The 27,737-nt window shown below is 42.2% G+C and overlaps 1 protein-coding gene and 1 long non-coding RNA gene across 3 annotated transcripts; one reads left to right on the forward strand and one right to left on the reverse strand.

The window, feature by feature from the left end:
• Positions 1 to 47: 47 nt before the first annotated feature.
• On the reverse strand, positions 48 to 26,197 carry si:ch73-138n13.1 (uncharacterized protein KIAA1671). Of its 2 annotated transcripts, none has more exons than XM_034541114.1 (13): positions 25,960 to 26,197; positions 24,312 to 24,405; positions 21,812 to 23,118; positions 20,950 to 21,034; positions 17,675 to 20,398; positions 16,063 to 16,188; positions 4,178 to 4,293; positions 2,321 to 2,465; positions 1,951 to 2,113; positions 1,588 to 1,724; positions 1,265 to 1,410; positions 1,085 to 1,172; positions 48 to 972 (listed from the first exon to the last, which is right to left on the reverse strand). In XM_034541114.1, exons 3-12 carry the CDS (start codon positions 23,101 to 23,103, stop codon positions 1,097 to 1,099), a joined length of 5,010 nt encoding a protein of 1,669 aa, XP_034397005.1. In that variant the 5' UTR covers positions 23,104 to 23,118; positions 24,312 to 24,405; positions 25,960 to 26,197; the 3' UTR covers positions 48 to 972; positions 1,085 to 1,096. The 2 variants fall into 2 exon arrangements, with proteins under 2 accessions (XP_034397005.1, XP_034397003.1); XM_034541112.1 differs by having other exon boundaries at positions 2,321 to 2,477.
• LOC117736072 lies at positions 12,052 to 15,865 on the forward strand. The gene is made up of 4 exons (XR_004609947.1): positions 12,052 to 12,227; positions 12,380 to 12,512; positions 14,470 to 14,551; positions 15,629 to 15,865. It is a non-coding gene; the product is annotated as an uncharacterized LOC117736072 (long non-coding RNA).
• Positions 26,198 to 27,737: the final 1,540 nt, after the last annotated feature.

The raw sequence follows: 27,737 nt of genomic DNA on the forward strand, positions 1-27,737 counted from the left end.
ATATATATATATATATATATATATATATATATATATATATATATATATATAAAAAAGATTGAAGAGCGTATTTGTGCCGATAAAGAGTAGGGATTATGGACAGATCCAAAGTCACTTGGCCAACAAAGTCCCTTATCCCTCTTTCACAAAGACAAAAAGATACTTAGACAAAAACATATTTACAGTATGCAGCAACTATGACAATGTTAGGGTTGTGGAGTGTAACAAAGTATATTGTTGTGATGCATCTTAATTTTCTTTAAAATTAGCTCTCTGTCTGGTAAATCAATGATCATACAAATATAACATCTCCTGATTACAGTTACTAACATGATAATACACTCTCTCCGGCAATCAAGTCAGCAGTGATTTGTTCTTTATGTTCAAGAAGGAAAATCATTAGTGTTTGAAATGTTGTCCTATGGCAATGCTTGTGTGACTACCATCAACAACCTCCGCTGAAAACGCACAAAAGGTCCAACGCAGACACAGCCAGCTTGTACATTTTAGTCGAGTTAGGAGACTAAATACAAACATCTTGGAAAGGATCGGCTGGATTGTCCTCCAGCATGTGATGAAGGACGTACAGGATAAAGAGGCGTCGTGGTCCCACAAGTTAACCATTTCCTGAAATGCGGCTTGACAGGAAATAATTGCCAATAATCGCCTTTCCCCCCCCCCCATAACTTCTCCTGGTCCCTATTAAAGTGTTCATGTGAAGTGCCTCCAGGTGCAGAAGTGTTTCGACAGGTTCAAGCATGAAATGGATAAAGCAGAGTAGCTTGATGTTTTTTTTCCACGAGACAGAGATTCTCCATAAAAAAGGCACCATGCACATTTATCAACCCAGACGTGAAGAGAACAAAAAACATATAGAAAAAGAATACATCAGCAGCTGTAGATTCACCTCTCCTACTCTCTGGGTCGAACGTTAAGGCTTCAGTTTCATATAGATTCATCTGTTAAGGCAACCTAGAGGGCAGTGTGAGAGGAAAACTGGTGTCAAAAAAAGGAAATAATGCATCTCTTTTTATGTTTAATACGAACAGGGAAAGATGGAAAGGACATTCAAAAACTATCTTACCTCGTTATTTACTTAGCTCTCATTTTCATACTGACTTAAGCGCTTCTTGGACTTAAGCTCTTTCAACCACTGGGGTGAGTCTTCCTCACTACACAAATAAGACACAAACAGCATAGTTAATGCAGCTAAACACATGTTTGTCTCCAAAGAAAAAACCTTCCCGCAACATTCAGGGCTTACCCATTCTCTTTCCCACCAGGAGGGGGCAGTACACGTGCTGCTCTGGGAAGAAACGGGGACTTGGGAGAGCGAGAAAGCTGGGAAGGAGAGGGAGTAGTAGGTACATCGATTTGATTGTCAGCATCGCCCCTCTTCTTCAGCTGAGCCTGACAACAGGAACGGGACACATTTAGAAAAGTTTAAAAAAATTCAAAAGAAAAAAAGAAATCATTGAAAGTATACAAAACATGAGCAGGGAGGGCAAAACACATATTTGTGTTACATAAAATAAATATGACACTCATATGGTGAATACATTTCACAAAAGCACAAGTGAGAATCACCTTTAAAGCTGAAGGGTCCATCCCAGGGAACAGGGCTATCCTCTGTGGCTGAGAAGAAACAGCAAGCGGGCTGGTGTCTGCTCTTCTGGCCGGCTCCTCAGAGTCAGAGTCATCGTCCTTAATCTCAACCTTTGCCTCTGTCATAGGGAGAACACATTGTAGTCATATGCAAGCATACAGTACAGTTAGAAAAAAGGTAGTCTATGGGATGGGGTGCAGTGAAACATTAAAAGGTGCTTCTGGACAACACAATTAAACTCTGAGTGCATCATTATCACATCTAACCGTTTAGTGTGTGCTGAAGGAGGAGCTCAGCACAGGAATAGAACTGTATCAAGATTTAAGCTCGTCTTTGGTGCTAACCTGTGGAGTCTCTGTAAAGCCAGTCCTCGGTGGTTCCTCCCTCTCCCTCTGACGGCGCAGCCTTTTGAAGGGCGGCCCTTGTGGGGCGTGTCCTCGGCGCTCGTTTCTTCCCCAGCTGGGCTCTGGAGCGAAGAGCGCTGGTGTCTAACAGAGTGGTCGGGGCCTGGACACCCAGACACAAGAGAAATAAGTCAGCTTATCTATAAACATACAAGTTCAATGCAGTCATGACACACATTTGTTGCTAAAACATGAAAAGCCTATTATTCAGCAGTTTTTGCTGACACAAATGGTAGTTGACATGAGACATTGGTAAAGGCACAGGTGCCATCAAAATATTTGATCTGTGGTGAACTCAAATAACACTTACATCAGGGAAAGACAGTGGTGGGCTCTCAGATGAGGAGGAGGGAAGGAGGCTGTCCAGAGTGTTAGTATCAAACTGAGAGGCCAGATCACCTGGCGTGCGTGGGGGAGTGGGCTTCCTTGGTGAAGGGCTGAAATTGCTTTCAGAGCTGGGAGAGAGGCTGAAGTAGTTAAATAAAAGAAAAAGTTAAGAAACGCCTCTGAAAACAAGTGTGATTGCAGTCACCGCAGTTACAATCAAACAGAGTCTGAGTCATAACTTTCCTTTTGTTAGTTATGACACACCTAAAAACAAACTGCAATATATATAATTTTATTTTTTATTTTCTTTCTAGAATTCCTTTTGTTTCACACACACACACACACTTTTTACAAAATTGCATTGAATAACTATCCTTTCAAATTGGTTTTGTTGTGATATTATTTTCTGACCACAGGAGGTCAGTGACGGATTGCAATGTGATGCAATGACAGAAGAGCAATCTGTCTGTTATAGGGTAGCGCAGGAGTTATTAAAACTTTTCTTATCCACAATTACCCAACAATGGCCGTCTGTGGCATAGCGGTCTCACCATTATCAGGCTGTGGCTACGCAGGCAAACAAAGCTTGTTCGCAGGATTCATTAATGTCTGTTCAAGTGAATAATTTTTAGTTTTAAAAAAAAAAATGAAGATGACTGTTCCTTTAACTTGATCATAATCAATAATCTATATTATAGAAGTTGTAGTACTTTACATCTACTTAATAGAAGTGTGGACATTTTTCAATTCTAAGATGTATCAAGATGCGGACAAGGATAATTCTGTATGATGCAGTAAAAGAGCAAAACCTGGAGTTTCATTTCATTCATTCAGCTCAGTAGGATTATTCACTGTATTTTGCTTTCATTTACTGTGGTGCTAGATTATTTCCTCTTCCTCTTCTCTCCTCTCTGTTGCTGTTTAACACGAGGAAGTCTGCTAACTTGTTGCTCTGGCTACCAATATTAGCTGCTCTGTATATATAATGTTTGCCTGGAATAATGCATGCAGGCTGAAATTCAACCATCGTGCTGTCCTGTCAGGAGATGCAGTGACTGAAACCAGCAGCAGAAGAGCTATGAGTCATTTCACACGACACAACTTTAGGAGTCTGTCAGCGAGCCACAGCCAATGAGAGCGTAAGAACCAAAGTTGTCATTGTTACTATTAGGATGTTGGATGTTTGCATGGATAAACATAACACAAAACACAGTCACTGATCTACATAGGGGAAATAGTAAGGAGGTGTGGAAACAGACTATTATGTGAACACGTGTGCCAACAACAACATCAACAAACATGACTAAGCCCTTGTGTGTAGTTTGTAGACCGTATCTGGGATTCCAGATGAAAGATTGCCGGTCAGTCAAGTAGTATGAAAACCACGACAACTTTAAAACCACCGACTAGAAGACAGGAAGTTGTGTACTGTACAGCTATCATTATATAAGTGTTTTGATACTATACAGAGATTTCACTAACATATAGATGAGCACTAATATCAAGGTTGATTCAAGTGGTCTTAAACATTTGATTGATTCTGCCTCTTTAAGCAAACGAACGCTAATGATTGACTTCAGTGTAAACTTTGTGGCACAAGCCCACAGTCAGGTTTCAATTAAGTATACCAGAATCCAGTTGTTATAAGCACACATTTTTGGAAGCAAAAATTAAGATAAAGATGTTTGCACAGATATTTGTCCGGCTGCGGTTACCGTAGTTGTGAATGCAATGGACAATTCGAATAGTTTGTGAACATTGACTTGTGTTGTGTACCTGTAAACACAATGAACACAAAAAAAACATCAGACATCTGACATCACAACTACAGTATGTTTACCTGTCGTCAGTACGCAGTCCTGTCTCCCAGGTCCCATACTGGCTGTCAGTGTCACGGACCGGTGTTCCCAAGTCCTTCCCCTCCTCTTCACCACTGTCACTTTGCTTCTGTTGTACCTGAAGGCAAGAGTGAGGGAACAGTTATTAGTAAATGAGGAGTAATCAAACTGGAACAGACCAGTTTGAGTGAAATAAACATTGCAGCAGCTTTCACTTGACATCTGAACTCTAGTGCATAGTGCATTTAGATTGTAAGTGCTAAGCCAAGCTCAATCAGTAGTCGGGTAATCAATGTCATCAGTGCTACTGAAAAGCCAACAGTGTTGCTCATAGAGCTGCAGCCTATCCAGCTTGAGCAGCCAGCAGTGGTACAGTAATGAAAAGGTGAAAGGATGAGTTAATGGAGTCAGGACCAGAGTGGGGACAAAAAAGAAGATGGGTGGGTGATCGAGTGTGTGTTTGTCGTCTACTGAACCATGCCACTTTTAATGAGGCTGGTACAGAGGACATACTGTCTGAACAGCACACAGGGCTCACAGAGGATTGCCTGCTCATGAACTGAAAACCATGGCCTATATAGGAAAAAACAATAGAAAATCCTTCTGTCCTCAGATGTTGCCTGAGGACAGAGAGGGTGGACAGAGAAATGTGATACACCTGGCTCGGTAACGGCCCAGGTTCCTAGACTGTGAGAGCCGTTCACTAGTGATGTTTATGTGAGCAGTGAGAGTGGATCAGAGTTCTCATTCTTAGAGCTTCATGAATGCTAGCCTTGTTTTCTTTGTGAGAGCACAGATACTTCAAGAGGACTTCAAAAAGAGGAAAGAAAGAATAGGAAAGAAGAGTGTGACTGTGATACAGTTGGATTGGGGGAACATAAGATAGATGAAGAGAGTGAAAAAAATAACTAGAACAGCAGTGCAGGATGTCATTAATCAGCTAAGCCCTTCCTGACAGGAAAAAAAGACAACAGAACAGTGAGAATGACATTCAACATGGTTCCCGGCATCAGAGAAAGCACTTTTTCTCAACTTCATCCTCTTCTCAAGGATTTACTGCACTCGTTGAGATCACAGGGTCACTCACCCCTAAATACACACACTTAAGAGTCCTTGTTCCACTGACAATGCATGTTCAACGTACAATCTGATTTGGACGGGAGGTTTTGTTCAGACATATTTACCATATAGGCTTCACTTATCTAGTGATCTTGGGGTCAATCAAATGCTTGTTTAGCTAGAAGAGTAGGTCTTCCTCAAAGAATAAACTACAGAGAAAAATGTATGACAGTAAGTCTGAACTATAGAAACATTAGTTAGTGGTTCGCTACAGTATTAAAACAGAAGCAACAGATCAATCACATGTATTGCATGGGTGCTGATCTAATAATAGCAACCTTGATGATCCTTTCATCAATGATACGTACATAGAATGGATTTTGACCAGGAAATTAAAGTTGATGTATTATTTGTAAAGACTAATTCACAGGCTTAAAAGGTCACGGTATGCTTATTGGATTGTCTGAAAGCCGGGTATGCCTGAAAAGAACAAGTTCTTACGACATGTAATCGGAGAGATGTTTATAGCTGTTCTAAGCAGGTGGGGGGGGGGGGGGGGGGGGGGGGGCTGGTCTCTCCTGAAAGGCATTCATGATGTTGCCCTTGGTTGTATGAAAATAAAGAACAAAAACATTCCAACCACCGCACACCTGGCTAATTTATGTGTGAGGTGGAGAAGCTTGTTGGATTGTTGATTTTGGAAAGAAATTGTCTGAAGTAGTGTTTCTCATATTCAAAAGAATTCATGATAACAGTATTATCGCTTTATCTATAGAACATTACAAAAATCAAAATGCTACTACTCAAATTTATCTTTAACTTGGGGGAGGCAGACAAAGCAAGCACGGAAAGGAACGGAAATTATTTAAGAGGCACTAGATTATTTACACAAAATTATCACAAGTGTATTTTAACATATCAATATTTCATAAATAACGGCATACAAGTCTAGTTGGAAGCAGCCCACTGTCGGGGAAGCAGGTTTCAGATATTGCTTTTACTATCCGACTATCACTTCAGTTAAATCTGGCTCCTAAAAAGTGTCTCAAAACACCTTTCTGACAGCAGAATTTGAACAGCTATCAGACAACTTTCAGATTTTTTAAGAAAACATGCAATCATGCACATGTAATGCAGAAAATGAACAGGTGTGCAGGTATGAAAAGTAGGCAGGGTCTGACATTCCAGATAACTCGGTATTATGTCATTACTCTCTTCAACCCATTCACAAACAAATTCCTATCCTATCTGTGCATGTATGTTGCTCAACCTAAGCACACCCACAGCACACCCTCACCTGAGCAGCACAGAGGGCAAACATTGCCTTTGCTGGAACACGTTGAAGAGGGGCGCCAGCCAATACACAGCAGCTAAAAGAAACGACTCATGGCTGCCTGCTCAAAGCAGTTGGAAAGCCTTTTAGAGACTCTTTCATAATCTCATACCATTTATTATTCAGTCAAATTGGGGCCTTTAACAGTCTCAGTGTTGTTCCCCAATTGGATAATTTTACTTTCTCTTTTGGTGCAGCCTGCATTAATCTACACACTGAGACAAGTTAGACAGATGTATTGGCCAAACAATTACAACAAAAAACTTTTAGGCAATAAGATTATTCAATTGCTCTGCTACACACACACACACACAAGCTCCGCTAACAGCCACAAACAAGGATAATATGTTCAGTTCTGCTCTACCAACAGGTCCAGTAGCAATAATTTATATTTGTCATGGGGAAGGCTTTTCCTTAATAACATTAGCAAAAGCAAGCTTCCCCGAGACAGGAAGGGTGTGTCTGGGGAAACGACATAACAAAGAGCGGATGAATGGAAGGATGAAGGAGAGAAAGGCCTGATCACTAAATAGGGCTCACTGACAATCTAAGAAGGAAGGGGCTTGATGGAGGCTTTGGAAACTACTACTTGATAACACACTGATTGCAAAGAAAGACACACACACACACACACACACACACACACACACACACACACACACACACACACACACACACACACACACACACACACACACACACACACACACACACACACACACACACACACACACACACACACACACACACACACACACACACACACACACACACACACACACACACACACACACACACACACACACACACACACACACACACACACACACACACACACACACACACACACACACACACACACACACACACACACACACACACACACACACACTTCCTTGAAAAGGGAAGGGCTTTTCTGCAAAGCACCCAACAGATGTTTTTACACCAGAGCAGACAACACAGTAGGCAGTTACTGCAGAAATATACGTGCGTGTACATGAACAAATCATCCAATACACAAACTTATAACCCAGTTATCAGCACTGTTGAACAATGCGTGTGCAATTTGGAATCCCCATCAGTGCTGTAGTCTGCCGTGTCTGTGTGTGAAAGAGATATTTTCAAATCATAAAAATCTCTGTTACGGTGTGCACATTCCTCAGTATTGCAGCAGACGCCAACAAACAGCTGACTGACTGTATCGTGGCTCATGCTCATGTTATGAGCTTCTCAAAGTTATTGTAAATGGGATTTGTCGTGACCATCTCAAGTAGTGCAAAATCATTAACAGCCACACGAAAATACATTAAATCATAACATCATACTTGCAGTATACGCCACCACTCCCCATTCCCTACTCATATCAATCTGGGTAGGGTGGAGTGAGAAAATATGCTCTGCGTGCACTAATGTACACAGCAGTAATCAATATCAATATCCTGCAGATATTCAAAACAACTGCTCCCACAGGCACTAATCTCATGTCAACAAATGGGCATTCTAGCCGCATGTCAGAGGGCTTACATTCAGACGAACCCAACAGTACGGTGTTATTTCATTACATAAGTGGTTCATACAGACACAGGGCTCAATGCTGTACAAAGCGTCCAGTAAGAACAGAGGGAAATAATTAAAAAACCTGACTTGGCTTAATTCTACTCAGAGGGCACTGGATCTGACTTAACCTCTTAGCGTTCCTGTAAAATTCACAAAAAACACCTATCCAGACGTACCCAAAGTAAATTAAAAGCTGTAGGAGAACCATTTGGAGTAAATGCATGGTTTTGGTCTCTTTTGAAAGGTAACACTCTGAAGTCCCCCGCCCCCCTACGGGTATGTTTAGGCGTTTTCCAATAAAGGCCATTTGGAGACTCCATTTTAGGCCCTAATTAAAGGTGAAACAGAGGTATCATATACACATTCACTATTGCTGACACAAAGGAACTGAAGCATAAACACTTTATTGTGCTTCATCGGTGAGTTGGTTTGATTTTTAGTTTGTTTGTTGTTGCCTGTAGCTGCTGTGGTGGTCCGATCTTGAAATGGAGTGGATAGTTAGAATCACAAGAATCGTAGGTTTCCAGAAACATATGACACTAGTAACTAACTATAAATAGATGGACGATAATTGGTACGATCTCCAGCGCACATTAAGAGGGTTATTCTAATTTCTTCCAGCCTGGTGGTTTTATTTTATTTTTCTCACATAAAAAGGTAATAGCTGACCACAAAGATAATTTCAAGCAGAAATACACTGCAGTTACACCTCTATACATAGTTATAATAAAAGTAATAATTATTAAATTGCAATTACAGTTACCATTTAGGTTTTAAAATCTATTTTATATTTTAGTAATGCTCACAATCTTCTCACATACTGGTTTGTCCAGTCATCAGGTCACACTGGTCTCCCCCAAAACAAATAGCTCTGATTGGTTTTAAGTCAACAAGTAATAAATTACGGCTGATATTTCTTGACCTGTCCAAGCTTGTTAATGTATTTTTGTGTTTGTCAATTATATTTCTCCCATTGGGAAAATAACATTTCACTTAACTTGCTTATTGCACATGCTGTTACTGATTGGCACAGGTCCATGCAAAAAGTACACCAATAAAACCTTTAATCCCTCTCGATGGTCATACAAACAATATTTCCATTATCTGCTTTAATGGCAGCCAACGCTATTCAAAGCAACCCAATGCCAAATACATGACTGTGGTGAGACATAGCAGAGCTACAGGAGAGATTGTCCACTTTCAGCATCTGTGAATGTGGTATGTTGCAGTTGTCACTAGTGTGTGTGTGTGTGTGTGTGTGTGTGTGTGTGTGTGTGTGTGTGTGTGTGTGTGTGTGTGTATGTATGTATATATATATATATATATATATATATATATATATATTAAATAAACAGTTTCCACTTTGTCATTCAGGAAAGAAAGGGTTGTCTCATTTCCACCTCCCTTGCCTCCTCTTGTTTGTTTACTGGCTATGTGGACACTGTCCATTACCATTCAGCCATTACTGACCTCTTACTGTCATGCATCCACTTAACACTGGCCCAGTGGGGAGGCAAGTTGCTCCCAGAGACCACAACCACAGTTGATGGCGTTTCAGACCTAATATGATATGCCAACACAACTGACGGCCACACAGGCGTCAGCAAAATACCCCTTATCTTTAAGAGTTGTGACTCAAGAGGTGTTGGACGGCAGTTTAGCAAACAGGCGTAACCTAAAGATAGGAACAACTTCTCTGCAATGTATCCATATCCCTAAATGGATTTCTAAAACCGTCCTTAATTTAGAGCACAGACTAGGTTGGATATCAAGAAGGAGACAAGTGATAGGAACTAATGAAATCAGATGTGTGTCCTCTTCAAGAGTTCAGTTTTTGGCAATAGTACCGTATAATTGCCCTAATCCCGTTTTTCCCCATTCTGTAAAATCCTTGTGCCTACATTTTTTAAGTAGTTTACAAAGAACCAGTATAACCACAGCATTGCAAAACAAACAGAGAGAGACAAAGAAAGGTTTACAATGTGCCAAGGACAATGTAGGATGGAGAAGTGCTGAAAACATAGAAGGAAATAGATGAGATCAGGGAGGCAGATAGATAAGTTCTTGTACATGTTTGGCTAGAGACCAAATAGTTGACGAAGGAGCAGCTGTTACCACAGTAACATTACAGAACTGCACTGACATTGCTGCAAAATGACTTGAATTCCACTTGTGCTTTATTTAACTTCAACACATGTTAAAGTAATACTGCTGGGCACATAGTTGACCGACTCTACTGGTCACTTCAAGTATGAAACGCGTCTATGCCTGGCAAATACTTGTGACTATAGTTTGTTCTTGGTATCAGAGGTAAATTGTGATACTGGTGGTTTCCTGGTGTGGGTTTGTACTTTAAATGTGTGTGTTGTCTTACAGCAGTGGGGGTGTTGGGTGCGGTGCGCCTGCGTAAGGACAGACGTTGCTGGCTGCGTAGTGAGAACCTGCGGATGGATTCCCTGCTGCGGGAGGCCAGGGAGCGCAGGGAGTTGGTTCTCTTGAAGTCCCCAGTCCCGTCCTCTCCCTGGCCTCCCCTCTCCACCGAGCTGGACAAAAAGCCCAGTGCCCCGTGAAGGGAGCGACGGACATTTCCCACCCATCCTGACATCTGAGAATGGGCCACTGACAGCTTGTCCCCCAGATACTCCATCACAACCCACGACTGGCAAGACTTGGTGTGTCAGAAGGAAGTCTGTGAACTGTGACTCTTGTTATTATCACAGCAACAGAGAATCATTAGTGTCTAGGTATGCTGGAGCAGGGACAGTGTCGTAAGTATTCACTGGTGTGTGCTGCTGGGTCAATACTGCAGCAGTGAGGAAGGTGACGGAGAGAGCAACAACACAGCTCAGCCAGTCCAATGTGGTGATGTTGATAGCGTCTGCTGCTTATAGCACTGCAGCAAGAATAACGCCAGTTAGTTCCTGACCGTTACAGGACCGAATGTCTCCTCTGTCTCACTTCTAAAAGAGCTTTCTGCAGTGCAGTCCCAATGGAGCCGTTGGGACTGTTTCAACTCATCACTGTCAAGGCTCCAGCCTGTCGGCCTGAACTGAATTGTGAAGCTTTCTAATGCCTATTTCAATGCACATACGATATGCTAGCTATGATATGCTCCAGCACTTGCTATTAGTTATGCAGGGCACTACGCTATGAGACAGCCTAAAAAACTGCTGCACTCTCTATCAACAGAAAAGACACACAATAATAATAGAAACACATCCTCGACATACTGGTTATGTTTGCCACAACATATAGGTCCACTGTGCTAATAATACTTAGTTTTGTTAACAATGTTATGTTCCACCTCTGCCAATTTTCCAGATGTGAGATTTTCTGTACTAATCCCAGCCTTAATTACAGCAGAACTGACAGCGCTCCCAGAGCTGTCGATGATGCGTCAACAAACAAGGCCCGGGTTAAAAGTTGAAAAATCCATCCATCCAACAAGACTACATTTCCATGGTGCCAGATACTGTGCCCCCCTCTGGCAAAAGCTGCAAGGAGAAATGGTGCAGGGCAGCTTGTGGCAAAAGAAAAGCTGCTGTAGTCATTCGTATTCCATAAGAAAAACCAGAGAGCAATCAATGCGGTGCCAAACAGAGGAAACAGCAGAGCACTGTGGTGGGGAAGTCAAATCCAGAGGAGGAACAGAGGAGAAATGTTTCTCCCCTCGCCTTTTTCTGCAGGTACGGGCAGGTAGAAGAAAATGCGTCAGCAGTGCTGCTCTCTGTTCTCAGCGCTATAGGACTCACTGTCAAGGAGAAACTGTGTGGAGAGAGGGAGTGTGGAGCAGAGTCAGGGAGTGAGAGAGAGCAAGAGAATGGGAGGTCCCTGATACATAGCGGGAGGGAGAGAGGAGGGTGATATATGTTATGCGGTGCTCTACCGCTCCAGCCTGATTCAGTTGCGGGGCAGGACAGTGAAGTGTCACAGCCAGAGCAGAGAGGCAGTGGAAACAAATATAGAAGGAAGAATGAGAGATGCTATGACACAAAATCTCTTTTCAAAACAAAGTGTGATGCATTCGGGTAGAACTATTAATAGATTGATTGGGCGCGCATGAGAGAAAACAGAGCAACAACAGGTGTAGCTCTACCAGGGAAGTGAGTATGTATTTACATCATCAAGTGTACCAGCGCAGTGTGGCCAAAAGCAAGAATCACAACAGTTGAATGGATGTTTGTTTAAATCTCGCTTAGAGTCAGACTCATACAAACAGCTGGACGGACTCAAAAAACCCTTTCAACTTAATCAGGTCTTTGTTATTTGGTGCCAGTGGACTGGTAACCTGAATAAAGCCACAGTGGGCGACTCCAGACACACTTCAGAGGGAGCAAACTGGGACAGCTCATTCAAGCTGAATCCCGGTCTACATATGCCCCCTACAGGTAATCTGATTAACTGTTCTTTGAAGTGCTGCACTAAAGGCAAGTCAGCTGTGAGGTTCTTAGCATACAAACTGAACTGCTCAACTTGAAAATGGCTGCCTCTTCTTGGGTACTATTAAGGACACGGTGACACAGACTGATAAAGCTAAAGTTCTCCTATGATGCATCTGGAGGTTACAGCAGGATTAGTTACAGCAATATCATTCATTACTGTCCTGGAGCGAGTGGTACCCAAAATATATTAATAGTTTACTCCTTCCGTCTTCCGTCTTCTCAAGATTGCTGAAAAAACTACTTTTTTTTATTTTCAATCACCAAAAAATGTATTTACTATTTTGAGATATGATCTCTTCCGTAAAAAAGTGAAACAATTGCTGGTTCCAGCTTCTCAAACTTAAAAATATGCTGCTTTTCATGTTCAAAATCCTTATAAAAAGGGCTTTTGGGTGGTTGGAGAATAAAATCATTTTTGAAGACATCACATTAGCCGACTGGTAAATTGTGGATGTTAAATTGTAAATTTTCCAACATTTCATAAACAAATTCAAAACTAAGAATCGATCATCATGTGCCTTTTTGCTCAAAATCAATTGTTACTAAACGTCACCTACTGGGAAGTGAGTCATCACTTCCCCTCTTCCGCTGACATCATCAATCTGTGCGCAGCCCTGACAAGAAACCCAACCAGCTACCACACAAAGGAGATGAAATAGGATGCAGTTTAAATACACACAGCATGCTGGAATTGATAACTACCTACCATTCAGTATTATGTAAGAGGACATGCATGTCACAGAGAAACATCTGTAATAAGAGAGTTGTGCTGTCACTTACCCAGAGGCAGTGTGGAGTCAGGCAGCATGACCACATGTACAACACAGCTCTCAGCCCGGTGCCCATCTCTGCTCTGCTCCACTCACCAGCCTCAGACCCTCCAAACTTAAACCAATGATGTCACCAACTATTATCTCATCTGTGTGAGTGTGAGGACTCTTTCACTAGTAAATGCAAGGTAGGAAAAAATCCATCATATCTGATATCTGCCAACATTGATGGATTTTGGTTAGGGATGCACCGATCCAACATTTTCAGCCTTGAAACCGATACCTGGGCTTTGGGTATTGGCCAATACAGAGTACCAATGTTATACCCGTGTTTAATTAATAAGGTGTATGGCTCGGTGTGAGGGACAAACAGATCATTCTTCTCTGTGTAATGGAACACCAGGTTTGATTTAAACATTGCTTTCCTAAATTTGTAAAACAAAATGTAACAAATAAATACACATATAAATGTACTGAATAGGTGTTTTTTTTTTAACTAATGGCATCCAATAACAGATTGGCCTATTGTCACTGATACCCGATCCATTTGAGTCAGTACTGGATTGATATTCGATATCAGTACCCGAAATCTGTAATTTTGGCAAACATAATTAGTTATTTCTGCCGATCCTGAAGGCAAATTATCTCCCAGATTCAAATATTAAAATAACAAGCAACCATAATCATAATAATTCTGGAATTCTTTTAAACAAAATATATATTTTTTTCAGACTTTTGGCCATAATCTGGTGTGAGGGGGCGTGGTTTCAACTGAGAGGGGAGTGATATCACCATACTAGGCATGAACGTCACCAGGTTTTGCCTTTCAAAGACCCCACTCTGACGTTTCGCACTTCCACTTTTGAACTTTTGATTAATGCCTAGTATGGTCTAAAACAGCTCGATAAACATAACTGTGTCACTGGCATCAATTTTGTTTACTGCCAATCACGTGAATATGCTTTATAGAAAGTATTGAGTCATAATGCTTGTGTGCCCACGTTTCCTGAAGGCAATGTTGTTGAGGCAGGTTTTCTGCCTTCTTTGTTATTCTGTCACTCATGATACCATGATGATTTTTCAGTTGCAGATTTAGTATTTTTAAATTTTAAATCTTTTTTTCCCCGTTTCAGACTTTGGGCCATGATCTGGCGTGGGTGTGTGGTATCAACTGAGAGGGGCGTGGTACCATGAGTGACGGGATAACAAAGAAGGGTGAGAAAGATATTTATATAACAAATGTCTGTATGTTCCTGCAGTCCAATAAGTAATCGCATACATTCTGCATAGCACTACCACTTCCTTTTGTAGGATTTCAACCTTTGCTTTAGTAGCACTTAAATGACTCTTACTGATAGCACTTTGTAGTTTAACTTTATTGAAGAAATTGTACTTGCTTGATTCTTGTTGTTCTGAGTTTGGACTCATGATTTAATGCACTTATTGTAAGTCGCTTTGGATAAAAGCGTCAGCTAAATTCTCTCTCTCTCTCTCTCTCTCTCTCTCTCTCTCTCTCTCTCTCTCTCTCTCTCTCTCTCTCTCTCTCTCTCTCTCTCTCTCTCTCTCTCTCTCTCTCTCTCTCTCTCTCTCTCTCTCTCTCTCTCTCTCTCTCTCTCTCTCTCTCTCTCTCTCTCTCTCTCTCTCTCTCTCTCTCTCTCTCTCTCTCTCTCTCTCTCTCTCTCTCTCTCTCTCTCTCTCTCTCTCTCTCTCTCTCTCTCTCTCTCTCTCTCTCTCTCTCTCGAACAGTGTGTATTATGTTGCCTGCCGTTGCCTTTTAAAACACAGCAGACCGCTGTTCAGCTTCAAACCAAAGAACACAAGCACTGAGGACAGTAATAACTACTGACACCAGGAAGGGAGACAATTAAATAAAACACAACCACTAGATGGTGGTAGTGAGCTCTGCAGCATGCAGTGTACAACTGTACTTCTGGTTTCATAGAGTAGGCTTCAACCTGGGCCTACAATTACACTCTGCAAGACAGAGCCCTTTGAGCCCGACTGCATATCAATAAACATTTGACAGTGAATGTCAAATGTGTCGTTGCAAATATGCCTACAAAGAGGTTAGCTTATTTATTTCAAAATATATTGAAAAACAGGTGTTACCAATCAACACTGAAGAATACAGTCACATAAATATGAAGTGTCTGTTTGGCTACAGGACACATGTTCATTAGAGGGCATTTCACTTCACAGCTGTACCTGAGCCATGCTGGCAGGCTTCTAATAAAAGGAGCAATAAGAATATGTACTCATTAACCATTTGACTAATCCAATCCTGAATTACAGGCCTGAGAGGATTTCTGTCTGCCACTTCCATGGATCGTGACGCATGAGAGTCTTGAGGGTGCCATCAACATTAGTCACCCGAGCAGTTATGACCCGAGCATAACAGCATCCAGTTGTCAACGGTCAGTCAACTAACTGCATTCCTCTATCGTCTACCTGCGTCTGTCTTCAATGCGCGCCCATCGCTCCCTCTCCAAGACAAACATAGTGTTGCTCACACTCACAGTGCAAACACAAGTGCACACAGATTTCCCTCCCTGTTTCCACAACGCTTTGTAATAAACATTCCAAAATGAAAACAGTGATTATAATAAAAAAGGACTCGAAGCCAACCAACCAAATGAAGCAAAAACTCAGTTTGTCATCTCATTGTTTTACATCTTTCCCGGAAACCAGTTGAACTGTTGCAGAGGCCGAGCAGCAGACTGACTCACCTGATCGTTGTTGTCCTGCTCTCGGTGGGCGCTGCGACTCCTAATCCTGGAAAGGCTTCTCTCCAAAACACTGCTAGAAGGAGCCGATCGCCGTGAAACACTGCGAGACCGTATCCTGTTCAACTCCTAAGACACACACAGAAACCAGAGTCAACTTCATATCATATCACCGGATACACATTTTTATTTAAACCTGTTCACTACCATGCTGTTAAAGAGAAACATTTAGATTGACCCCTTTCAGAACTACATTTGAGGTTGCGCGTGCATATGGTCACTGTTCCACCGCTCAAGCAGACACACACAAACAGGACAGTCCCCCAAAGAAGCAGAAGTATGACCTAACTAACAGAATCAGCATCGATGAATGGACTTTACTTTACAAAAATGCTACAATCACTTCCAACATGTTAGTTGAACAGATGCCATGCCATATATTACATGTGAAAGTTCTTACATTTTAACAACATTATGCAAATTGTAAAAGATACATTTAAATTTGGTATCCAGCAGACATGCAAAGGCAGACGATAATATTAGTTCAATGAAAGAAGGAGGAGGAATGGCATTGCTGGAACAACAGCCCTTTTCGTCCAACTGTAGTCATACTTTAACTTTAGACTGACTATTTTCTCTCTGAACTGTTCTGCTTTCTGGGATTTCAAGGCAAGACAACGTATTCATAGAGCAAATTTCACTACAGAAAAACTCAATGTGCTTTACATTTAAACATAAATCAAATACATTCAAATACTTTACACACAATACCCTCACACATGCACACATTCCAGAGGGCCACAGTAACTAAAAGTACCTTTACCAGCTACAGATCTTATTCTGGGTACAACCAGAAAGCCACTGACTGAAGACCTGAGGTGTCTGATGGGGGTATAGTCAGTGAGCAGGTCAGAAATAAACAGAGAGCCCTTTGCCACATTCTGGCAGTTTTATACTTTGATGATGGCACATGTGTACATGCGTGTAAAAACTGCTATGAGTGTGTGTACATTGTCCCATATGGGTTTATCTCATTATCTTGAGCACTTTAAAACAGATAAGAATACACATAATACAACCTGCTTTCAATTTTAGTGGGAGATATTCATCTTTACTTGGAGGATTGTTGCAGGATTGTTACCGTTTATTGTATTTGATTTCATCATACTGTGACAATTACAAACAATTTCCACATGAACTGTCTGTATAAGAAGTGGATGTAGTAAACGTGATATTCCCCGTTGGTTTCTGGACTACGGTTTTAAAGCCATAAGTGACACCAGAGGGTGGAGCATTTGAGACCATAGAAATGTTACAATGCACTTTTATGATGGTAGAAGCCTGTCAATCACAAGGTAGTTGCGTCCTTAAGCATACCCTGCTTTGTCGTGAATGCTACTCTGAATGGTACCAAAGTAAATGAGACAATAAACGTATGTTTTTTTTCGAGGCAATAAATCAAGTGAGAAACGGGGTACATTTCTCATAGACTTCTATACAATCGCCCCCCCCTGCTGACTATTAGAAAGAAAACAAAACACGCATTGGCTTAAATTTTCAGAGCCGGAGGATGGCGCCTGTATTAAATAGTATTTCCTGGATATATCCAACTCACCTGAGATCCCTGTGATCTCCTCTGGCTATGGTCCTCTCCCCTGCCGTCTTGAGGCTGCTGCTCTCTGGGGAGCCATATCTGCCCCTCAGAAACGCTGCTGGACTGCCTCCGTGGGAGTCGTTCCTCCTGCCTGAGGAGGAGTTGCTCTGGGCTGAGTTTGTTGGTATGCTTTCTGGGTTCAGCTATAGGTTTGTCCACAGACATCTCAACAGGCCGCAGCTCCCATGGATCCTGAAGAGATGTCGTCCATACTGGGCTTGTAATACCTGAAGTCTGTTGTGGCAACCTCCAGCTAACATCTACATCAGGTGTAGGTGGATGTGATCTAACTCCAAATGCAGCGTCTACATCCTGAATACCAGAAACAGGAAACAAGTCTTTACTGGGGGAGGGCTGAACTTGAGATGTGAAAGAGTCTATGTCAAGGATGGCAGGTTTGTAAGACGCTTCTACTCTCGGAGATGGCTCCTTCCATCGTGTTGCAGTGTCACTGCGGTGAGAAGTTGGCTTGGAAAACGAGTCATTTCGGAGCACAGAGTCTAGATCTTGAGGCCTGAGAGGAGACGACTCCAATCTCGCCCTCTCCTGTTCCTCTTTTTTCTGCTTCTCTTTAAGCCGCTGCCTCTCTGCTCCTTGCTGCTTGGCTATCTGTCTCATTTTCTCCGCCTCCTCCCTTTCTAGACTCTCCCTCAGTCTGCGTTTCTCGAGCTCCAGAATTTGCTGTTTGTCCCTCTCTGCCTGCTTTTGCCTTTCCAACTCCAAGAGCTGTCTTCTCTCCATCTCCTTAATTCTCTCCAAGTTCTCTTTCCTCTGCCTTTCCTTTTCCAGTTCTCGTTGTCTCAGCCTCTGGTTTTCTAATTCCTGTCTCTCGATATCTAGTTGTCTCTGTCTCTCCCTCTCCAAATCTCTCTGTCTCTGTCTCTCCAGCTCTCTCTGCTTTTCTCTCTCAATCACTTTCTGAAGATCATTTTGCCTTTCCTTTTCTTTACCAATCTCTTTCATTCTTATAATTTCCTGATCTAATGCAACCTGTCTTATTTTCTCTGCCTCCTCTCTCTCCCTCCTCTCTCTACGTCTCTGCTTTTCGAGCTCCATGAGCTGCTGTGTCTCTTTTTCCTTCTGAGTCTCCTTTTCCTTCTGATTTTCGAACTCTAAGAATTGCAGTCTTTCAAGCTCTTTAATTCTCTTCAGCTCTTCCATTTTCTGTTTCTCCTTTTGGATTTCCAGCAGCATTTCCTTGTCCAGCTCTCTCTGCCTCTCTTCCTCCCTTTGTCTTTGACTCTCCTGTTCCTGTTGTCTCTCCCTTTCCTGCTCTCGCAGCTTCTCTCTTTCAATCTTTCTCTCCATTTTTTGGCGTTTTTCTTTCTCAAGTTGTAGTAGCCTCTCTTTTTCAAGTTCTCTTAGTCTCGCTCGCTCCAGCTCTTGCAGTTTCTGTCTTTGTTCAAGCTCTAACTGTTTCTGCCTTTCCAGTGCGTGCCGTTTCTCCTCAAACTCCTGTTTCTCCTTCTCAAAGGCTTTCTGTCTTTGCCTTTCAAATTCTCTTTGCATTTCCCTCTCCTTCATTCGTGCAAATTCTAAATGTGGTTCTTTCTCCATTTCCATCTGTCTCTGTTTTTCCCTCTGAAGCTCTTTCATTTTTGCCATGTGTCTTTCTGTCTCTTTTTTTAGTTCCCTTTTCTTTTCAACTTCCATTATTTCCTCTGTTGTCTGTTCATCCAAAGTTGATCTCATCTCTCTTTGTGAAATGTGCCTCCTCATCATCAACTCTTCAACTTTAACTTGAGAGTTTTTCCCAAACGATTCATCTAATGCTGGATTCCACCTTATTGGAAGCTTTGTTTTAGAACTGTCTGGTGCAGAGCTCACAGAGAAGTTGTCAAAGGGCCCAGTCACGTCCCCTATGCTTTCTCCTGCATCAACAGGAGAAACTGGCTCATGTATTTGTCCAGTCAGAGCAAAGTAGGTTGCCCTGGGTTTTGGTTGCTCTTCTGACTGCAGCATTTTCAAACGTTTTGGAGCTGCAGCCACTTCCTCCTGTTCAGCGTCTCGCTGCCCGTGCCCGTCTTGATCCAAAGCCCCTTGTTCTTCCCTTTGCGTTTCCTTCAGCATCCCTTTCTCCACACTTGTCTCAAGACCTGTAGAGGTCCACTTATGCAAAGCACCCACTCTCAGAAATCGAGGCTGCTGTTCTGGCATCACAGCCAAAGCTGATTCGTCTTGGGCTGAACCGGTCCGCTCTTCCACCGGCCTGCTCCCTTCTGAGCGCCTGGAGCGTAGCGTCATGGCCTTATCCTCCCACTGAGCTGATGGGATGTTCTCACTCACTGCCCTGCTCCCTTCCACAGCCTGCACAGTGTCAAAGGCATGTGACACCCTCAGAGGACTTGATGGAGATAACGGCTCTTTGTAGGTGGCAGTGACAAGAGTTCCCTTATCCTCACCCTTTCCTCTCTTAAATGACAGGCTGCTGAGCGAATCATTAGACTTGTTTACAGGCTTGCCGTCTTCCACCATCAGCACACTGTGCCTCTCCACAACATGTTCAAACAAGGATGCTTTCACTGTCTGTAGGTCACTCCTGGGACCACTTTCCTTGGAGGTGGCGCCAAACTCCTGGCTCCCCTGAGGCTCTTCGGGCGTGGAGGCCATTTTGAGCTCCTCTTGGGAGTCTTTTAGATCCACAAATGTCCTCTGGTCATTGGGGGTGATAGCTGACTCTTCAATCTAAGGAAATTCAGAGATATGTTGAGAATTGTGAGGTGATAACAGCAAATGTTTTTCTTATTGTTACTTTAGTCATTTAACAATCTTGCTTTTTTTCTCTTCAACAATATCACTATTTGAACATTGTTACAACAAATGTGGAATTATGTGACAGAAATAAAAAGCTTTAAAAACAAAATGTGAGTTCACAACATAACAGGAGGAAGAAATAAAAGGATTTAAACGGCCTGTCAACGTAGTAATTGTATCCCTCATAACAGTGGGTGTGGTGCAGAGGAGTTAATCAAAGCCTTTCTGTGTTGACCTTTTTCCAGTGATCTCCTCTGTGTGTTTCATAACCAGCAGCCACTGGGGATGAGTATTGTGTCACCTGTATTAGGTTTCACAGGTTTATCCATCTTTTAACAAGTCATTTTGGTGCAATGCTTCATTTCCTCGAGGGAAATGTTCTTTTAAACACTCTCAGCTGTACCACTGTTTCTCATGTGCCTGTTAAACATAGACTGAGCCCAACAGAAACCAGTTCCTACGAAGCAGAGTCCTTTTCTTACCCTCCTCTGAGGATCTTTGCTGATCTCATCGCGGTCTGTTGCCTCACTGAGGAAAACACTGTCTGGCGACCTCTCGGATGAAAACCTGATGAACATACATCACACAAGACAAAAGCCATCCATGACAAAGAAACTCGTAGACAAACACATTGCACAAAAGCAAGCTGAGGCATTAAGGCGCTAGGCTTGTTTGAGATGAGCTGCGCCTAGTCTGGAACGTGGACGAGATCAGGCGGCAGCACGGGGCGTTAACGAAATACAGCGGTCAAGTCGGACAGCTTCCAACAGCCTTCAAATACACAGGAAGTCACAGAAACAGTAACATCCTGTTAGATCCCATCTGTAGGCTACTTGTAGTTTGAAGGCCACATTTTGGATTTATTTATATGCGGTTGTAAATATATATATTTATGTGGAGACGTGCGTGTATCTGCATTGTGTTCAATCCTTTGTTCTTTTCATGTAAAACACTTTGATGCTCAATTTGATTGGTGTTATATAAATGAGCTTTACCATTATCAATCACACAAGATATGTTTGTAAATTAAACGTTGCACTAGTTGCTACCAATCTGGTGTGAAATAATACATTTACACATAAAAATAGGAATTTCTACAAAACGTATGGCGTTTTCCATCATGCTCTGGGTCTTGCAGGTGGTGGAGAACAACTGAGGTGCCTGGCTTTAAAAACTGCGGCCGCCTCGATCTCGAGGGGTTATCGTTGCCCACGTGTGCGTCAGAGCGAGTCGGGATCAAGTCGGACACAAATCTAACAAGCATGCATTGTGCGGCGATCGCTGGTGATCGCTTCTGCGCTGGAGTGGCTCATCTCAAACAACCCTATTATGAGCAGCTCTTACCTTTTAGTCAGGTCGAGGGGTAAGGGCCGGTGCTTCAGTACTGGTTTCACAATAGGACTCTGAGTTGGTGATGGGTCCTCTGTCAGCTGCTTGATGAGCTGTTTGACACCTACTGGTGGTTCGGCTTCAGGGACTGGCTGCACTGGAGAATAAAGATCAGACCCTTGGTCTGCGACACCGGTCTTAGGAGAGGAGGATGAATCGAGGAAACTAATTCGTGACTTGATGCTGACTGCACACTTATCCTCTTCACTCTCTTTTAGAGTATGTTTGTCACTTGCACCATCCATACTTTGTGGTGCATTACTCTTAGGTGTTTTCTCCTGCTCTCTCTTCTGTGTCGGCCCTTTCTCCTCTGGAGCTGGAGTGTTCTCCTTAGTGTCTTTGTGTGTGTTACGGTGTAGAGACAGACCGATTGACTCAAACTTGGACGTGAGATCAGCTGAAAGCGGTCGTCTCGCCCAGCGAGGGGCAGGAACTGGTGTCTCGGCCTTGGTCGGACTGTCAAGGAAAATGGCTGACACAGGTCTGGGCCTGGATCCTCTGGGCTTTGGCCGCAGTAGCACTGCTGCCTCTGGGTTTTCTTTTTCTTTTTCTTCTTCCTCCTGCCCTACGTGAATGAGAAAACCCATGGACTTGGTTCTAGTAATGGAGGACCCGACATTGCTGGATGTCTTCTGGTCCTTCTCACCTTGATTTTTAGTGGTTCCAGACCACTCGGCTGCTGGAAGTTGTTTAAGGCTCTTGGAATAGACCAAGCTTGATGAACCAGGTCTCTGCCTCTCTGTTGTTAAAGAAGGAATGGGTTTGCTGGGGTCTCCCAGGTCAAGAGGAGGGGCCGGTTTAAATGGCTGGGCTATTGGCTTGGTTGTTTGTCCAGTGTTCAACTTATTAGTTGTATTAAAGGAGGTAGGGGCAGGCCGGTTAGGGTTGGTTGACACTGGCCTGGGTTGGACATGGGCAACTGGTTGCTGAGGTTTTGGACTGCATGGAGACTCTGGTGTGTATCCAGGAAGGCGAGTGGACTCTGGCCGGGGCTTGGTGTGAGGCTTCGGGGCAAGTATGGGCCTAATTGTGGGGTTTCTTTCCACAGCAAAAGGTTTGGGAGTGAGCCGTGGCTTGGGGCCTGGGACAGGTTTGTTAGGTTCTGGGGTGATAATACAGGACTGGTTCATGGAGGGGATCTCGAAGAGGCTCTTATTGCTGGAGTCAGTCAAAGGACTCAGGTGAAGTCTTCCTCCAACCACTGGCCTACCTACCTCCCCAGGCTGAACCTCTACCTGAGCAGCCATCCTCTTGAACAGCACCTTTAAAAGTAAAAAGTAAAAAAACAAAACAGATCTATGGTCATTTCTATATTGATGCAATGCCACAACACTACATAATGCCAAATCAAACTCATTAATAGCCTGATAGCACTTACTCTATCTAATCATTACTGTGGACTTTGTCATGGGAGTGCCTTGCACTGCAGCACAAGGTCATTGGGCACTAGCAGGTTAAAGAACCCATGTTGACAGCTGTTTGTCACCCATAGTCACATTGATAGACCTTTTTCATCAAACATTTCGACCGGTCACGTTAGGAAAAGCACAGGCGTAAGTAATAAAAATCAATAATGGCTGAATTCCATTTAGCTGCTTCAGTTCTGGTATTGTGCATGCTGGTTCACCGTCACACTGCCTCGGCTAACTGGGACACTTAGTTACTGCTTTTGAGTGAAAATGTCTGCTGTGAAAAAACACTACTAAGGTTAACAATTAAAACTCTACATTGTTGGGTAATTTAGGATGAAAAAAGTTACACTAATTTTAATAGAAATCTGTTGACACAACAAGACATTCATGAACTGCTTACTGGAAGTCTCTATTCACAATTAATTAATATTCTATAATTTTCTATAAATACATACACATGTGTTTGACTACATACCTGTGCATGTAGCCTGGAACCAGGAAATGTATTGCCTCAGATGTCTAAACTGAATTACTGGTGCAGTAGTGATCAGGAATGTGTACCTTTAAGGTGGATCCTAATAGTGTGATGAGCTAGACAACTGTACAATGGCATTGTTTTTGTTTCCATGCTGTAACACAGGCAAATCAGGCTTAGACAGTGACTTGGGGATTCCACTGCAAACTCACACCAGATTGCTATTTAAGATTCAGCTCCTCCCCTAATAAACTTCCATGTGTTTATCTTGAACTGACTCTTCTAAAAGGAGGCATAGTGATACATATGAGATAACTGGAGATCATCGGACTCCATTCCTTTGACACACTATGATGATAATCAGTTTTATCAGTCGTTTCTTCAGTGAAAACGAAGATAGAAAACATTACAACTCAAGCTCTTTCGCGTTAACCCTTTAAGAGACTCCCTCTTCACATCTGAAAATGCTTTCCACATGTTGCTGTGTTGAGATACTTTGCTATACAGAGAAGCAAGAAAAACGACATGCCGTAACCAACTACTGTGAGATAATCCCAGAATATTTTACCTGACAAGATGTCAACCGTGTGCTGTAGAGCTCTGGCTTTTGTAGGAACCAAACAGCGATGTCATATCACACAGGAGGAAGAATTTGAAGATGCCTAAGAGGAACACACTTTGTGTCAGTAAAGTACACTTTCTCTAGTCAAGAGGATAAATCACAGCAGAGCTGCAACAGGGCTATCTATTGCAAATACTTCTTCACTGCGGTGTTCTCACGTCCCCATACAGTAGCAAATAGATGATAATGTTTACACTGACACAGACTTGAGTAAACATAGTCACACCCTTACATTCGAGCTGATGGAATATGTTCAGGCATATAAAACCACAAAATGCACGAGGAAAGACACTAACTTTAAAGCTTCCTGTTCTTCTATTTCCATGATGTCCTCTATGACTGCTCACTATATGTAAATTTAATCTCTGAATATTGGAACCATAAACACTGTCAACAGTTCGGTTTGCTGCCCTTTTCTGTTTGAGCTGTGGGTTTACGTCTGCTCTTTTTCTGCACAGATCATTTTATGTACATCAACTGATAAGTTATACTGATACATTTTAACTAATTAGGTGCTGATAACATAGTTGTGTATCCATAGATAGCACTATATCTGAAAGAGGTACTGGAAGGAAAGGGGAAAGGAATGATACTGAGAAAACACACAGACTTCTGCTCGCCTAGCAGAGATCAAAAACTTGAAAACTTTAGATGTTGACAGGAAACGCCTTCGCTAAAATGGAATGCTAAACATTCACTGTCGAGCAGCACAGCAAGGATTAGCAAAGTGTCTGCCTTATATAGCCTTTTACACAGGACACATTACTGAAAGCCACAAACAACAAGTTCAATACCTGCCTTTATTGTAGCACAATGCATAATTATGTTGAATACTTAATTCAGCAGGCATCTTAAAGAAGTGGGTGCAATACATTTAATTGATTTCTACCAGGAAGTACATCGAGAAAGTGAATAGTCAGTAACCTGGTTTATCCAGTTATACAGAGGAAATCTCCTAACATAGACAATACACACATTCATGTTAACGTACATATATATATATATATATATATATATATATATAAAATATTTAAATCACCTCAATTGTCTGCTGTCATCCAATAATTGCTTGTAATATGTATCAGTATCAATAAGGACGTGACCCAGCCGATCAAGGGATGCTTTTTGTTAGTCTAAAACAGGGACAAGCACGAATAAGCATGTATGTATACGTGTCCAGATAATCAATTAAGAAACGTGTAGTTATTCCGCTTTTACTAATTAACCAATTATTTCATAGAACAGGAAAGTCTATTAAAAAGAGTGTGTGTCTCAGTCTAGAGTGTGCAACAAGTGCCCGCTCACTGCCCTTAAACCCCCTCGTATCGCGGACAGGACCTGGTCCAACGGAAGAAGGACACAGAGTCGGCCTGCTCAGAGCAGGTGGTGCATTTAAAGCACACAAACTATGCTACAAAGACGCACGCAGGCTTTAAAACTCTTCTGATAATCCCAGACTTCAAAGAAGAGGAGCGACACACGCACCACACCGCTCGCTGGCTAGCAGCGGAGAGCTAACAACTCAAGAAGCTGGGACTCGCAAAATGGAAACACTGACTGAACCCGTCTTTGGTCCGCACCGGAGACAACTTACCGAACGAGAAAGTCCGTTTTTCCGGTTCTTCTCTTGTCGAAACAACTTCAATCATAACACGTATCTCAAACTTGGAAGTGGAAAGTACGAGCCGTGTCAAGTTGGTTAGTGGAGCGGGCTAGCAGAGGAGCTAACTTAGCTGGTTTCCTGAGCTCGTCCGCTGGCTGGCTATCCCGTCTCAGGTTGCAGTGTTGTTGACAGGCTGGACTAGACAGCGCTGAACAAGCCGACTGACTGGTTAGCCGCTCAACCGACGTCAAGTCAACCGGCAGCGCCACATGTGTGTGTTCCGGTTTATCAAAATAAAACGGAGCACAAACATAAACTGAACTTCTTCAACTTTGATTCTCCAGACACATGTATGCAAGCCCATTTCTGTCAGTAAAAGAAACAAATAAAATGTAAAAGAATGAGATTAAAAAAAAAACGAAATTATAAAATGTTCTTCTTTTCTTCTTCTTTTACTGGCGGAAATGGACTCAAAAGTCAACATTATAAAATGTTCCTTTTTTTCTTTTCTTTTAATGTCAGAAATGGGCTTTCATACTCATGAATCCATACAACAACGACAACAAATACAACAAAGAAAGTCAAAAGTCACTTGTGGTTAAAGAATATAGATATGTGTTCCAATGATTCCAAAAACAAGTACAATACCTTGTATCTCTTTCTGTGGGCTCAGTTAGGGCGTTTATGATTACATTTTTTGTATGCAGTCAATCAACATTACATTTGTACATAACATTCCTCAGCACGAAAGGTGTGAATATTAGTCATAAACATGTGACTTGCACTTGTTCATCTTGAGTCAGATTCTAAAAGCACCACAAGTGGGCTGTATACAGTAGAGTACAGAAGGCTCTGAAGAGAGCTCTTTTAACATCATCTGTACACATGTGAAATTTACATGCCAGTATATTGGCTTGCACATCGTCAACATCACTTATGTCATTCATGATGATGTCACCAAAATATCTCCCTTTGTTTACCACATTTAGCGCTTGGCCTGCCATAAAAAATGAAGGAAAATGTAACTTCCAATCCTCCTTGGTTTTACCTATTATTACTCCTTTTGAAATTGAATTGAATGCCATACCACAGGCCTAATTGAGGAGACAGGACACCTAAATCATCAGCGTAGATCAGATTAACTCAAATTGGAACCAAAGACGTAGTTTGTTTTAAGGACAGGGCCATTCAAAGATTTCTAAATGTCCATATATTGAAGGAGTTTAATTAAATGTACAGGACTTATAATGAACCCTCGGTGCAACTGATGTATTTTACAGGCACACCCCCCTGACTTCCGCGATGATGTCGACCTGAATGTGGATAGCTTGATGCATCTTTTGCTTGATAATGCAAATGGGAAAGAACTATCCCATCTCGGCTATATAGAAATAATCAATACATTATATTTCAAAAAAATAAACCTATAGGGAGTGACTGACAGTTCAAAATGTTGGACACAATAAAAATGGGCTAATGCCTCCATGATATAAAGAGACCTGTTGTCATATAAACAACAACCCACATCATTCATGTATTTTAATAGCCTTGTGCATTTTATTAATGTCTGACCTTGCTCTTAGCTTTGCATTAACCAAGCATTCAATGTGTGAAACATCGACTCTGCTGCTGTGATAGATTGTATCGACATCTGGCTCGGGTCTGCCCTCATGTGGAGAGAACTAAATACTACATCAAAACATGGCAGTCCTAATTTGATGGTGATTTCTAGTGTTCGACCTGCCCAAAAAGGATCCTTGGCATTAGCT

This window comes from Cyclopterus lumpus, chromosome 9, assembly GCF_009769545.1.
Source record: "Cyclopterus lumpus isolate fCycLum1 chromosome 9, fCycLum1.pri, whole genome shotgun sequence".
Lineage (NCBI taxonomy): Eukaryota > Metazoa > Chordata > Actinopteri > Perciformes > Cyclopteridae > Cyclopterus > Cyclopterus lumpus.